Genomic DNA, 15,961 nt, shown 5'->3' on the forward strand with positions numbered 1-15,961 from the left:
GGAGGCTCTGGTTTCTGGCCATTTTTCCCAACCCCTCTCTTAGGCTACCCCCTTTTCCTTTTATATTCCCCTGCATTCATTGTCCTTCGTCCACGTATAGGGTCAATCTTTCCAAAATTGATACTTGTCCCATCAGCCCATATTCAAAGTCGTTGGGGGTGGTTGTAAAAGCTAAAGACTGCGGCTTTGTCAGGTTCAGAGCATTAAATGATAATAACAGCAGCTTTCCCCGGATATTTTAGATCTTTTTTCCGAGTTTCAGTTTTATACCATTTTTACCCTTCTTTACGAGGGGGAACTTTGGGTCTGCCGAGGACTGAACTACCCTCGGCGGTACCCAAAGTCTATTTTGTTGAACTTGGGCCATAATTCTCCTCGGCTTGGCCCATAAATCATTTACGCCCTACATAAAGTTTATAAAAATAATCATATAAATTCATTTAATATAAGTAATTAATGCATTACTATAGATAACTAACATATGCATTTACTCTATTGGTTAATTTAATGAACTAATACTTTAATATAAATGCAAAATTTTTTAATTTAGAAGCCTAAATAAAGAGAACTTCAAGAAATGCGCCACATGGCACAACCTTACACTCTCCAGTATGAGGTTTCTGCTTTTAATAGCCAAATTTCAACTTGGATGTTTTAAAATCTAAAAGTTTTGAGAGCATAGTGATGGATTTATTCTTTTTCCACAAATGCTTTGGTATTAAATTATCATTTTTGGTATTGATTGATTGGATTAAGTCTCACAAATGAAGTTCTTCATCTCCTCCACTAAAACCTCTATGGGCTTATCTCAAACTACAAACACCAATCGAGTCCAAGCAATACTTGAATATGTGTAGAAGAATGAACTTAGTCATCATATCTGCTAGATTATCTACAATCCCAATCTTCTAAAGAAGAATAACTTTCATATCAATAATTTCATGAACAAAGTGGAAGCCAGATCAACGTGCTTGGTTAGATATTAATGGACTTAGTTCTTTACTAGATGAATGACACTTTTTTTTGGGGAGAAAATACACAAAGGTGCTCCCAACGAATTCCCAAGACTTCAATAAATTCACTTAGCCAAATAGACTTAATGGTTCACAATGCAACCCTAGATAATAGTGTTGATCTCTATCTCACTAGCAGACGTAAGCAAGAAGCTCAGAGTTTTAGCCACCTATTGTGATTGATGCATTATAAAAGTGGTGTCAATAGTAATTAAGGTCATAATAAACCAGCTTAGCAAATTGTGATAAAATTGTGTCCATTTAATTGATCTTGCAATAGCTCTATGGGACCAAGGCACAATGGACAGTTTGGATAGCATTGGATCATTGCTCCACTAATTCTAGGTCTTGTCCACATGTCAGTTTGGGTTGGGTTTGTGCCCAACTTGGAACCGACCCAACCACTTCGGGTGACAAGAAGTTTGACCTGCTGTCGATCACGGGAAACCACGGTTCAATTCGGGTTTGTTTCAAGTGGACATCGTCAATTTCGATCGAAACTGATGGAGCAGCAACGGCAGTGAGAACCGTCCAAATCTCAATTAGATCTCATCAAGATTTGGTAGTCTCAACGGATCTCGTCGAGATTTGGTCAGATCTTGTAGAGAACTAGCTGGATCTCTACAGATCTTGTCGAGACTTGGCTGGATCTCAAAGGATGTCGTTGAGATTTCATTGGATCTTGTCGAATCTATGTTTGAGAGAGGTGGAGGTTGGTCGGGTCGGTTGGATTTGGTTTTTCATGTGAAGACCTGCCACTGGTTTCGGATTTTGAACTTGGAAATCAGCTGCTGATCGTTGCTAGTGTCGGGTTGGGCGGTTTCGGTCCTGCTTGGGGTAGTTTGCGTGGGTGGGTTGAGTGATGGGTCAAGATGGACAGCCTTAACTAATTCCACAAGACCCCCACTAGACTGTTAGGACAGCATTGGATCATTGCTACATTGAGGTTCCAGTAATGTATGATCCACTTTCTTACTTTCAAAAGTATTAAGCAAAGAATTATGCTAATACTTTCAAAAGTAACACAACATAATTCTCTGCTTAATACTTTAAAATTTTCTATTTTGAGAAGGAAATGCTTTTAATTCCAAAAGTAACACGACATAATTCTTTGTTCAATACTTTTAGTTTTATTTTTTGAGAAGGTAATGCTTTTAATAAGCATAATTCTTTGCTTGATACTTTTAAAAGTAAGAAAGTAAATTACTGGAATCAATGCTGTCCAAATCTCCAGTGGGTTATGGTCCCATGGAACTATATATTCGCCAATGAGGGAGTCCTTGTAGCCACACTTATTAACTCTCTTTTTTATACATCACAAAACAAAAATCCCATCTCTTTTTCTATTGAGATCTCACTGTGCGTCTCTCATGGATGACGAGTCTCGCAAGTTTACTGAGCTCTATAGAAGCCTTATGAAGGGGGACAAGTCCAAAGTAATGGAAAAATATGCAGAGTTGAGACAGTCTAGTGGTGAGGCCTTATCGATTTACGGCGATACAATTCTCCACATGGCAATCTACATGGGACAAGAGAGTATCGCCCGAGAAATCCTGATGAGACATAATCCACCACTGACTAAGCAAAATGCACTAGGGGATACCATTCTCCATGAGGCTGCGGCAGCCAATATGACAAGCCTTGCCAAGGATTTGTTAATATTAGGTCCAAATTTGCTGTCCATACAAAATAAAAATGAGGAAACACCTCTCTTCAGAGCTGCCCACTTTGGCCACACCGAAATGTTCGAGCTCCTAGCTGAGTTGGTGCGTAAAAAAGGCGAGGCTGATTGGCTCCATTGGACAAACAAGGTTGGATCTACCATTCTTCACATGGCAATTCTTTCTGAGTTCTTTGGTGAGTTTTTTTTTTTTTTTGACCACTGATGAGTACTTACCAACTTATACTATAAGTTTTAAGTTATTAAAAAATACTAATGAATTTAATCACTTATTCATATTTAGTACTCCTATTCCATTCACGTGGTTATCTATATATTTGAATATTTATTCAATGGCTCCATTCATTTGACTTGATTAATCATATTTTTAACATTTTTAATAAGAGGTAGAGAGAGTGGAGACATAGTTTAAATTGAAGATCATTTTCTTAAGTATCGTGATAAATTATCGTTTGTCTCAAAAATTTAAACAGCGACAAGATGATGAATCCAATTACTTAACCATTATATATACTATCAATGCATATTCAAACAAAATGTTTAATATCTTCCTACTATAGCAATGAATCAATAGTCTTGTGTATGGTCTTTTCTTATATGCTGAACAAATACTTTCTCCTTGTTTGAAATACAAACACAGACCTCGCACTGAAAATAGCCATGAAATATCCAGACTTAGTAAATAAAGAAGATGGAGATCGGATGAAAGGACTTCAGCTCCTCTCATACAATTCATCAGCATTCAGAAGTGGAAGGAAATATGGATTACTCAAGAGATTCATCTATTACTGTATGATCCTTCCCCCAACTCTAATAAGCTTATTTCTCTTTTTTGGGCTCATTGTCGGATTTAATTACGTGAGTTTTGGGTCCCAAGTTGGGAAATTGTGCAAAGAGTGAGAGACGATGTATTAAGAAATATTTATCTAAAAAAATTGAATCTTCTATTCTTTTTTGGAACGTTCCAAAATACTGCTAGTTTTGATAAATCAATACTATATATATTGTTAGTAAGTTTGTTAGTAATTTTCTTAACTTACCCTTTAATTTATTTGAGAAGTCAAGAATCTTACAAAAGTATTGATGTCTAGTCAGTTCAATTAGTAAAGGTTTTTGTTTTCAACCTAATGATCAAGAGCAATTATTTTACTATGTGGTTCAAATTTTACCTATACAAAAAATTAATTAGTGTTTTAGGCTTTTAGTCTAATGATTAAAAGCAATTATCATGGAACATTCCTTTAAATGCTCAACTATTTTCGTCTCTTCTTTATAAGGAATTACTAGATTAGTTGGTCTTTAGCAAAACAAAACCTACCCACAGAGAGATTAGTAAGTTATGCATGAAATGAAATGAATTTTAAACTGAATTAAGTGGAGCTACACATGTGAGATTTTGCCACCAAAGTAAGGTAACATCTTTGTTAAGGTCTTAGAAGTTATTCTTCTAAATTTTTTTTTTTTTTAAATTATTAATAAGAAAATAAAATTTTCATCCTAGTTTAATTTTGACTAATTCTTGGAAACTTTTTGGTGCCGTGGCTATTATCCAGGCATCCCTAGTGAAGACATTGTGGTAAAAGAAGATAGTCCTCGACGAAAAGGCCCTGAGTTGCCTCCCATGCACATCATTTGTCTGCACTTCTACTTCACGGTAGTACATGCACTAACTTCAGGTACACAAAAGCTATAGCTCTTGTGCAAAAAAATATATAAGAAAAGTAATTTATAAAATTAAGCTATGTTAGTCGCATCATATTTTTCCATCAACTATTTGACGATAAGACTATTTTGACATAATCAAAGATTAGGGACTAAAGTGATATATTTAAAAATTTAGGGACTAAATTAGTAATTAAACCTAATTTTTTTATTGGATTTACACATTTTTATTAATTTTAGGACTCAAGCCAAATTTCATATTAAGTAGATGTTTTTAATATTCTGCCAATAAAACTTATGTTTCATGTATAATTTTGAAATAAAAAAAATTTGATATTTAAACATTTTATAGATAAAATAATTATTAATATTTGATTGTCTTGAAATTTTTTAAGTATAGAGAGAATATGAGGAAAATGTGATATCAAAATACAAATCAATAGAAAGTTATATAATTTGAATATCTAAGCCAAGGGAGTCAATTTCATACTGGAGACTGTTTTTGTGATATCCCAATTTGATTGATTGTGTGATGTGTGTGGGTGTGTGATGAGTCTCACATTGGGTATTTACTGGGTAGATCTGAGTTTTATTAACAACTACAAGGAATTGTGACTAGTCCTTTTGAGGCATAGCGCATATGTGGTTAGTGCTTTTTCTTAAGTCATTATATATGGTATCAGAGCCAGCCTGGTAATTCCGTGTGGGCTCAGAGACACTACCTCACAGAGTGGGCCCTAACGAAGACGTTAGGGATTTAAGTGGGGTAGATTGTGATACCCCAATTTGATTGATTGTGTAATGTGTGTGGGTGTGTGATGAGTCCCACATTAGGTATTTACTTGGTAGATATGGGCTTTGTTAACAATATAAGGAGTTTTAATTGTGACTAGTCCTTTTGAGGTATAGCGTAAATGTGGCTAACGCTTTTTCTTGAGTTATTATAGTTTTGTTTTAGTTAGAGGAACAAAATATTTTGATAACATTGAATACTGGTGTACCATTTCAAGATTATCAGTATTTGTATATATTTATATGTTTATAAACATACAATTTAAAATCTAAGTTTTTTATAAGCCCAAATATTAGGCTAAATACATTAACCCAATATTAGTTCAAATGACATGATTGACAATATATTTTATTGTACTAGCCAAAACACTCGAAACATCTTTGGTACAGCTGATATAGATGGGTAGAACTTGATATTTAATCAATTATGTTTTAGAAGAGCACCAATACCAATTTAATGGCCTAAATAGTATATATTTTCGATACAGACAATATCAGAATGATTTTACTACCTTGATTACACACACAGTACTAAAAACTTATTTCGGTTTGATCAGGAAAATGAAAAATTAATGCCCCATTTTGGATTTATTTTTATTTATGTTGTACCAAAAAAAAAAAAAAAAAAAACTAGTCACATTTGGAGGTTTTTATTATCTATTATATTGTTTATATCGACTTAGTATATGCTTAACGTAGGATTCAATGTATATATTTACACGTAGGAATATTAAAATTATAAGATTGTTTATTTATTTATATTTTGAACACAGCAAGCTCAAACTCAACACCAAATTAATTAGATTATATATATTTAAGTTTGGTTCATTTTCGTACAAAATAATTTCTAGTTTGTTCACAAGTTACTTGAGTGAATTAAATAGAATGATTTTTGTTTATGAACATATAAAAAATAGATTCACCAAATTTGTATTGTTAAAATTATATACAATCTTTTCTATTTACATTATCAATAAGTTTTAAATTATAATTTGGAATCTTATAAACTTAGACAATTCATTCAATCTTAAGTTTATATAAATATTTTTTTTTTTTATAAATGTATACATATAAACATATAATATTATATATAATCAAATCAGGCCTCATACTTCTGAACATGTTCATGAATGCATTATTATATTTGAGCCAAGATTATTTATTATTCGAGTCTTAAGTTAAGCTTGAACTTAGCTATTTTGGCTAAATAAACAAACAAAAATAACATTTTTCTTGAACCAAGTTCGAGTTGATTATAAAAATTTGATTCATTTATGTTGGGTTCTAAGACTTTAGGTTTAAATGTATTAAAACTTCAATTTGTAATGTTGGCAAACCATAATCAAAACGTTTAGTCTTGTTTTAGACTTGCTCAAAGTATGTTTAAGTGTAAAGTTGGAATCGAGTGTACTGCTGGATTTACCATGTAAATCTGCTTGACTTGATCAATCGAAAATTAGACTCAATCGATCGAAACTCATGTAGATTGTTTTTCTGCAGAATTTTCCAACTTAGTCCAAGCCCGTTTAACGTGTAGGGTTTTATGTTTTACCCTAGGTATAAAAGGAAAAACCCTAGCCATGTTTTTATGTTGTTGCAGTTGTTGTTTATGTTGTGTATGTGAATCTCTTGTGAGATCTAGAGATGTTTGCCTTCACATATACTTAGGGTTATCAAGAATCAAGATTTATGTTAAGAGCTTGATGATCGTTCAGTTGCTGCATTAAGAGGTTAAAGATACACAAGTGGGAGTGTTTGTACTTGCTGTGGATCTGAGAAAGAATTAATCCGTGGACTTGGAGCTGTCATGTGGTCGTGGTAGTAAGTTTTCTACTTGAGGTAGCAATAGAATGTTAGTGGTCTAAGTCGTTATTGTGTAAACTTCAATTATTTCATAGTGGATCTACTTTACCTTGAGGATAGCTAGGTTAAACCCTTCCCAAGTTTTTTACTGGTTTGGTTTTCCTAGGTTATCATATCATTGTGTTATTTATTTTCCGCGCCGTTCAATGATATGATTTATCTGTGTTAACCTAGATCTGCATAATTTACCTAAATTAATCATTTGGTTAAATAACTAGGTTAATCTGTTTATGTTTAATAGGTCTAAAAATGTACCGTTTACAATCCTATATACAACACCCCCTTTACAATGTAATCCCAAAAATTTGGATATCACACAATTACTTTCGTTACCACCTGACATGCATTCGAAACTTCAAATTGTTCATTTTCATTTTGAAAACTTTTTAAGGGTGTAGCAGAAACCAAAACTCTCGGAATATATATATATATATATATTGATGATGCCATAAAATCACTAGTGAGCTACACAATCCACGCTCGCTCAAACTAACAACCTGTAAGAAGAAAGAAGTGATCTTGTTGAGGGCACCGGTGTGGTGTCGGCCAAATACCCTCCGACGGTCAAGTTAGAATTGTTCTCAACTCTAGAGTGCTAGAGAGGGTAAATCATGCGTACCTTGATTTGTGAGGGTATTGGGGCTTTCATAGTAGTAGGTTGACCTCTCCTCCTTGATGTAGAAGTCTTTTCCTTATAGAAATCCTCTTGAGTAATCCCAGACGTGATGGACAGGACATTTCCTTGTAGAGTTGCGCATATCTTCCGGAATGCTCTTTGCGCTAGGTTTCTGATTTCCTTGGAGACTCTACGTGCATAACAAGAATCTGGAATCACTTTAGGCCCTGGGCTCAACTGTTGCTGGCCCATGGGCTTGATCTGTCAGGCCCAATGTGGTGAAAGTCCATCATACTAAATTTTGCCCCTTCAGCTGCCCCCTTCAACATATGGGTCCGTCATGACTTATATGGATGGACCCTTAGGGTGATGGTTTGATATTATTTAGGGTTGACGGTCAAAGAAAATTTAGGACGGCGGCTTAAGATCATTGAAATTGACGGTTCTCTAGGAGTAGACAGAGTGCAACTATTTGATAACAGGTTGTCAAGCATTTATGAGCATGCCACATGTCGCTTTTCGATTGGATTTTCTATCGGATTGAAGCGTCGCTTCATCTTCCGTGTACTTCAGGTATATATATAACACTTCTCCATCCTCATTTCTACATTTTACAACCAAAACACATTATCAAAGCGCCACCGTCAACCTTGTCAGAGCATCTGTTGTACATCCATACCCGTCGACTATACAACCGTCAACCTTCAGTTACTTCAGAGAACGGTGAGTATTGCTATTCTCTCTACTGGTAGTATTTCCGTAGATGCTTCGTGTTCCAAGGGTATTGCAGCTTTTGTCCGTCCATTGTCTCGAGGTGGTAGGTCTCCTTCTTTTGCCATGATGCGATCCTGTAGGATCCTTCCTAGTTGGGGCCGAGTTTTCCTTGTGAAAGATCTCTAGCGGCACCCATTACTCTCCGTAGTACAAGATCCCCGACCTGGAAGTCCCTATGCCTTACTTTGTTGTTGTAGTGTTTTGCCATGAGATTCTGATAACGCGCCAACCTTTGCTCTGCTGCCGCCCTGACTTCGTCCAAAAGGTCAAGCTAGAGGCGTATAGCCTCTTTGTTCTTGTCTTCGTCGTAGCTCTCCACCTGGTAGCTCGTGAGCCCCACTTCTGTGGGAATGACAGTTTCGGTTCCATATGCAAGTCGAAATGGTGTTTCTCCAGTGAGTGTTCTTGCTGTGGTTTGGTATGCCCAAAAGATGCTTGGTAGTTCGTTCGGCCAGATACCCTTTGCCCCCTCGAGATGGGTCTTGATTATCTTGAGCAAGGATCGGTTCGTGACTTCTACTTGCCCGTTCACCTGTGGGTGTACGGGTGACGAGTAGTGATTCTTGATCCCTAGCTCCGAGCAGAAGTCTTTGAACGCGCTGTTGTTGAATTGCTTACCGTTGTCAGAGACCAGTACTCTGGGTATCCCGTACCTGCATATGATATTTCTCCAGATAAAACTTCAGATGTTTTTCTCCGTGATGGTGGCTAAGGCTTCCGCCTCGACCCACTTAGTGAAGTAGTCTATGCCATCGGGAATGGGCCCATAATATCAAGTCCCCATTATGCGAACAACTAGGGTGCCGTCATAGGTGTCAGTTCTTCGGACGGTCGCCTGATGAAATTGCTGAACCTCTGGCATTTGTCGCAGGACTGGACATAGGCTTGCACATCCTTCATCATTGTAGGCCAGTAGTATCCAACTCGGATCAACTTGTGTACAAGTGATCGTGCGCTCGAGTGGTTTCCGCAAATACCCTCGTGTACTTCTCTTATCACGTAATCTGCTTCCTCTTGGCACAAACACCTCAGGTACGGTCGAGAGAAACATCTTTTATATAAAACATCCTTTATTAGCACGAACCGTGATGCCTGGACCTTCAGCTTTCTTGCGGCTCCCTTCTCGTCTGGTAACACCCTAGTCTTTAGGTAGGAGACCAATGGCGTGGTCCAGTTGTATTCAGAGTTTACCACCTGCATATTTGTTCCGTCATCGATAAGTGAGGAGATTTGAACGAATGATAATACCTGTTCGGGAACCAGCATGAATTCGGCTGACGCAGCTTTTGCTAGGTGGTCGGCCCATTTGTTCTCTTCCCTTGGGATCTGAATGAATTCGACTTCGAGGTCGCTGATTCGGTATTTCACTTCTTCTAAATACCTTTTCATTCTATCATTCTTGCACTCGTAGTCGCCATTGATCTGACTCGTCACCACTTGTGAATCGTAGTGGACAACTATGTTTTCTGCTCCCACGGCCTTTACAAGGTCTAGCCCTGCCACCAAGGCTTCACACTCTGCCCGTTGTTGGTTGTGGGGAAATCCAGTCGAATCATACATTGTATCTTGTCCCCCTGCGGAGTTTGGATCACTACCCCGGCTCCTCCAGCTCGTCTATTTAAGGATCCATCTGTATAGATACTCCATTGTTCTTTCTCTTCCTCCACCTGGCCTTCCCCGAGAGTGAACTCGACGATGAAATCAGCTACTACTTGCCCTTTTATGGCCGTCTGTGGGGCAGTATTGGATGTCAAATTCGCTCAGCTCTATTGCCAACAAAACCATTCTTCCTGCTGCGTCTGGGCTACTCATGGCTTTTCTCAGTGGCTTGTCCGTTAAGACAACAATTGTATGCGCTTGGAAGTATGGCTTAAGTCTTCACGCGGTTATTACCAACGCGAAAGCCAACTTCTCCATCTGAGGGTACCTCTCTTCTGCTCCTCGGAGTGCTCGGCTGGTAAAGTAGACGGGGTTCTGGGATCTGTCCTCCTCTCTCACCAAAGCTGCGCATACTACGGCTTGTGAAATGGCTAAATATAGGTAGAGTTCTTCGCCTGGCGTGGACGGACTGAGCAACAGTGGAGACGAGAGATACGCCTTCAAGTCATTAAATGCCGTCTAGCATTCATTCGTCCACTCAAATGATTTCCTTAGAGTGCGGAAGAATGGTAAACACCGGTCCGTCGCCCTTAAGACAAACCTGTTTAGAGCTGCGATATTTCCATTTAAACATTGGACCTCCTTAACCATCCTTGGTGGTTCCAACTCCATTATGGCCCGCACCTTCTCTGGTTGACCTCTATTCCTCTTTGGGACACCATGAAACCCAAGAATTTTCTAGCTGTCACTCCGAATGCGCACTTGTTTGGATTCAGCTTCATGTTGAACAATCGGAGCGTATCGAATGTTTCCCTGAGGTCGTCTAGGTGATTAACTTCATGCAGGCTTTTTACCAACATGTCGTCAACATAAACCTGTATGTTCCTGCCAATATGATGTGCAAACATCTTGTTCATTAGCCTTTGGTATGTTGCCCCAGCATTTTTGAGTCCAAAAGGCATCACCTTTTAGCAGAATAATCCCTGGCTTGTGACGAAGGAGGACTTCTCTTGATCAGATTCATCCATCCTGATTTGGTTGTAGCTGAAGAAAGCGTCCATAAAGCTTAGGAGCAGGTGTCTTGCAATTGAATCCACCAGGGTATCTATCCGTGGGAGTGGGTAGCTGTCTTTGGGGCAAGCCTTGTTGAGGTCTGTGAAATCCACGCACATCCTCCAGTTTCCATTGGCCTTTTTAACCATAATGACGTTTGCCAACCAGTCGGGATAGTATACTTCCCGAATGAAACCTGCTTCCAGTAACTTTCGAACCTCCTCGGCTATGGCCTTGTCCCACTCCTGGGCGAAGACTCGTTTCTTTTGCCAGATTGGAGGGAATGAGGGTGACACATTTAACTTGTGGACCATGATTGAGGGGTCGATTCCTGGCATGTTTTCATGACTCCAGGTGAAGACGTCTTGGTTATTTCTGAGGAAAGTCGTGATCGTTTGGCGCACTGGCCAATTGGCTAGAGTGCCAATTTTAGTCGTCCGTTCAGGTTGCGTGTCGTCAAGTCTTACTTCTTCTAGCTCTTCAACTGGCTCTGCTAATGCTTGCTACTTTCCGATATACATCGTTTGCTGTTGATCCTCCATTTCTAACATGACAATATAGCATTCCTACGCTGCTATTTGATTTCCCCGCAGTTCTCCCACCCTATATTCCGTCGGGAATTTGATCATCAGGTGGTAAGTTGAAGTTAGCACCTTCCAGGAGTTGAGAGTGGGTCGCCCGAGGATGGCATTGTAGGTAGACGAGCAGTCAACTACGAGAAACGTTACTTCCTTTATGATCTGCTAAGGATAGTCACCCACCGTCACAGCTAGTGTTATTGCACCCAAGGGGAACACCTTCGTTCTCCCAAATCCCACGAGTGGGGCATTCATTGGGGTCAACCGTTCCTTGTCAATTCTCATTTGCTGGAATGCTGGATAGTACAGGATGTCTGTTGAGCTGCCGTTGTCGACAAGGACCCAATGCATATTATAATCCCCTATTTGCAAGCTGACCACAAGTGCGTCGTCATGAGGATGGTGAAGTCTCCGGGCATCATCCTCTGGAAATCCTATGATGGGGTTATCGATTCGCGGCATCTTAGGTACGGATCCTGTGAGTTGGACGTTATGGACCATCCTGAGGTAGGTTTTGCGGGCTTTCTTGGAAGATCCGGCTGCGGTTGTGCCCCCTACGATCATTCTTATGTCCCCTATAGGTGGTCTAGGGCGCTCGTTCTCCCTTCGTGGGGCCTGTTCCTCCGGCATATCGGTTCTTTCCCTGCTAACGAACCTCTGTAGCTTTCCCTTACCTGATAAGGGCCTTAATCTGCTGTTTCAGGTCGTAGCAGTTGGCTGTGTTGTGCCCGTGGTCTCGGTGAAAGCGACAATACTTGTCCCTTGGCCTTTTGTTGGGATCTCCCTTTAATTTACCAAGAAACGTCAATGCTCTTTCATCTTTGATTTGCATCAATACTTGATCAATTGGGGCGGTTAATGGGGTGAAATTAGTGAACTTTCTAGTGGGGGGTCTAGGGCGCTTTTCATCTTATTGATCCCTGATTCTAGCAACCTTTCGCCCCCTATCTTGTCACGTGTCCTCCTTCCTCTCCCTCTTCTTAGGCTTTTCCTCGCGGGTTAGCAATGCATCTTCTGCATTCATGTATTTGGTAGCTCTATAGAGCACATCCGTCATGGTCTTTGGGTCATTCTTGTATAAAGAAAACAAGAACCTACCCTTCCGTAGCCCGCTCGTAAATGCAGCTACGAGTATCTTATCGTCAGCTTCGTCAATTGAAAGGGCTTCTTTGTTGAAACGAGTTATGTAGGCCCGCAGTGTTTCATCTTCTCGCTGCTTGATGCTTATTAAGCATGCGGTGGACCTTTTGTACCGATGTCCGCCTATGAAGTGCGAGGTGAACTAGGCGCTCAACTCCTTGAAAGTATTGATGGAGCTTGGTGTCAACCTACTGAACCAAACCCTCGCAGGGCCCTTCAACGTGGTCGGGAATGCCCTACACATAATCTCGTCTGGTACCCCTTGAAGGTGCATCAAGGTCTTGAAAGTCTCTAGATGATCGAGGGGGTCCTTGACCCCGTCGTAGCTTTTGATCTGGGGCATCTGGAACTTTGATGGCAGGGGGAATGAGTTGACGGACATGGTGAATGGTGAGTCGGTTCTGTTCACTAGGTGGTCGAGATCAGTGGATACTCGTCCCTTGAGGGCATTCATCATGACCTCCATCTACTCCTTCATCGCCTGCATCTCTGCGATAACAGGCGGAGGGGCAAAATCCATGAGAGATGGAAGGCTTATGTTTTGCCGCTCTGGTCGGCTTGGGGCGTTGCTGCCCTCTGGCCTCTCTTGGTTCCTCTGTTCGGCACTGTTACCTTCTTGGTTTTCCTCCTGAGGGTTAGGTCCTGCATCCCTTTGGCGTAGCTGCTCCTCCAGATCCTGGTTCTGCTTTGTGAGTCGTTCTACTGCTGCCATGAGAGTCTGGACCTGTCTCTCTAATGAAGTAGATCTTGGTGGCTCGTCTTCTTGAACGTTGTTAGTGGTAGCCATCAAGCGAGTGAGTACCATGCGACTCTTATGTCCCGGAGGCGATAGTCTGGCTAAACTCTTTGCGTTTCCCACAAACGGCGCCAACTAATGATGCCGTAAAATCACCAGTGAGCTACACGATCCACGCTCACTCAAACTAACAACCTGCAAGAAGAAAGAAGTGATCTCGCCGAGGGCACCGGTGTGGTGTCGGCCAAATACCCTCCGACGGTCAAGTTAGAATTGTTCTAAACTCTAGAGTGCTAGAGAGGGTAAATCATGCGTACCTTGATTTGTGAGGGTATTGGGGCTTTTATAGTAGTAGGCTGACCTCTCCTCTTTGATGTAGAAGTCTTTTCTTTATAGGAATCCTCTTGAGTAATTCCAAACGTGATGGACAAGACATTTCCTTGTAGAGTGGATTTTCCATTAACGTACGTATCTTCTGGAATGCTCTTTGCGCTAGGTTTCTGATTTCCTTGGAGACTCTACGTGTGCAACAAGAATCTGGAATCACTCTAGGCCCTGGGCTCAACTGTTGCCGGCCTATGGGCTTGGATCTGTCAGGCCCAATGTGGTGAAAGTCCATCATACTAAATTTTGCCCCTTCATATATATATATATATATATATATATGGGTTTAAACAATAAGGAAATAGCTGGCCTTCCAATCCTCCCCACCCTTTTAAATTTCATCCTCATTTCGCAAGGTAGCTGCCCTGCCCCTGAACCTCACCCCTTGTGAATTAGTCCTGTCCCACCCTAAACTTGTTACAATTGTTTTTTATTTTTATTTATTTCAGATTTTAGAAAACCCGTTACAACAAAAATAACAACAAACTTGTTGCAATAATATAAATCATACTTGAAACTAAAATTAAATTGATCACGTCAAATCAAACTAGTTTTTATTAAAGACTCAATAATATAATCTAAAATATTTCATAAGAAAAAATCACAATAAAAATAAATTTTTTTTTTTTTTTTTTTATATCCAAGCATTTAAATACTTCATAATAAAACAAACCCTATGGTATTTTGTGAAATATTAATAATACATAGTTATTTTTGTAAATATATGCGGGGCAAGGTAGCCTAAATTTATCCCTACCTTGGTCCAAATTCACATGGGATGGGGTAAGTCAAGGCGAGTTGGAGGGGGGAGAAGCAAAATTACCATCCCTAATTAATAATTGGAAAGACACTAGAATCTAACCTTCTTAGTGTAATTATTTAGTATTTCAAGAGCAAAGTAAATATATGCTTCTCTTTCACATAATAGTGAGTCATACTAATTAAATTTATAGTAAAAATCACTATTTATGTGGAGTGGGGTGGGGGTGGGGGAAGGCACACATTCATTGTTCTAAACGAAATAAAAGTAGTTGATTCATTTTATTGTTGTCAAGATTTAAAATTTCCACTATCATACATTTTCTAGTGTATGTACATATATATTCATCTAACTAAAGTTTGATAAGGGGTTTATTTGGCAGTGGTAAGAAAGATAAACATATCAATTTGGAAATATCTTTGTCAAGGTACAATTCTCTCTCTCTCTCTCTCTCTCTCACATATTTGGGGAAAAAATCATCTCCATTTGCTTTAAAATGAAGAGAATAATTGTCAAAATAATAATATTAATAATTAATTTAAGAGAGTTTTTTTTTTTTTAATTTTTTATGATAAGATTTACTTTTCCATGAATTTAAAATATAGAGCCTATTTTGTGGTGAGATTTACTTTGTCATGATGAATTTAGAGGGGTAGGTTCTGTTAAATCATGGTTCTCAAAGAAAAAAAAAAAAATCTGTTACATCTATAAAATTTAATTCCACTCCATAAAATATGACAATTTATTTATTTATTAAATACAAATATGATATAATTTTAAGAGTTCGTTTCATGATCATTTAATTTTTTATGTAGGCAAAATTTGAACTTCGGATATTTTATTTGGTATAAAAAAATAATTAATTTTAAATGACCGGATATTTTATTAATCTTTTAACTTTCATGAAAAAATAAATCTCCCCATTGAAATGGAATCTCTCCCATTCAAATCAAATCAGATCAAATCCTTATACTCTCTTTAAATGAGTATCTGACTCACATCATGGACTTTCACAGTTTGGCCAATGATGGAAGGAATTTATAAAGAAAAGAGAAAGCATGAATCAGCTTTCAAACTCGCCAAGTTGCTAATAGCAGAAGATCATTCTTGGAAACTAAGTAGTCAAAAAGAAGACACTGGGAAGACCAATCCAATGGGTGACATAGCACCCCCGAAGCCGGAAAAATCTGAAAATCTCGAAGGGACTACTCTTACCCCGTTGCTTATAGCAACAAGCACAGGAATAGTAGAAATTGTTAAGGAGATACTTAAGAGTGTATCCCCAGGCGGTTGATCACGTAACTCCCGAT

At 38.9% G+C, this 15,961-nt stretch overlaps 1 protein-coding gene across 1 annotated transcript; it reads left to right on the top strand.

The window, feature by feature from the left end:
* The first annotated feature begins 2,383 nt into the window (after positions 1 to 2,383).
* LOC115991038 lies at positions 2,384 to 15,945 on the top strand. Its single transcript, XM_031114792.1, has 5 exons — positions 2,384 to 2,870; positions 3,335 to 3,484; positions 4,248 to 4,370; positions 15,034 to 15,078; positions 15,668 to 15,945. The coding sequence occupies exons 1-5, from the start codon at positions 2,384 to 2,386 to the stop codon at positions 15,943 to 15,945; spliced, it is 1,083 nt and encodes a 360-aa protein (XP_030970652.1).
* The last annotated feature ends 16 nt before the right edge of the window (positions 15,946 to 15,961 follow it).

This window comes from Quercus lobata, chromosome 5 (genome assembly GCF_001633185.2).
Source record: "Quercus lobata isolate SW786 chromosome 5, ValleyOak3.0 Primary Assembly, whole genome shotgun sequence".
Taxonomy (NCBI): Eukaryota; Viridiplantae; Streptophyta; class Magnoliopsida; order Fagales; family Fagaceae; genus Quercus; species Quercus lobata.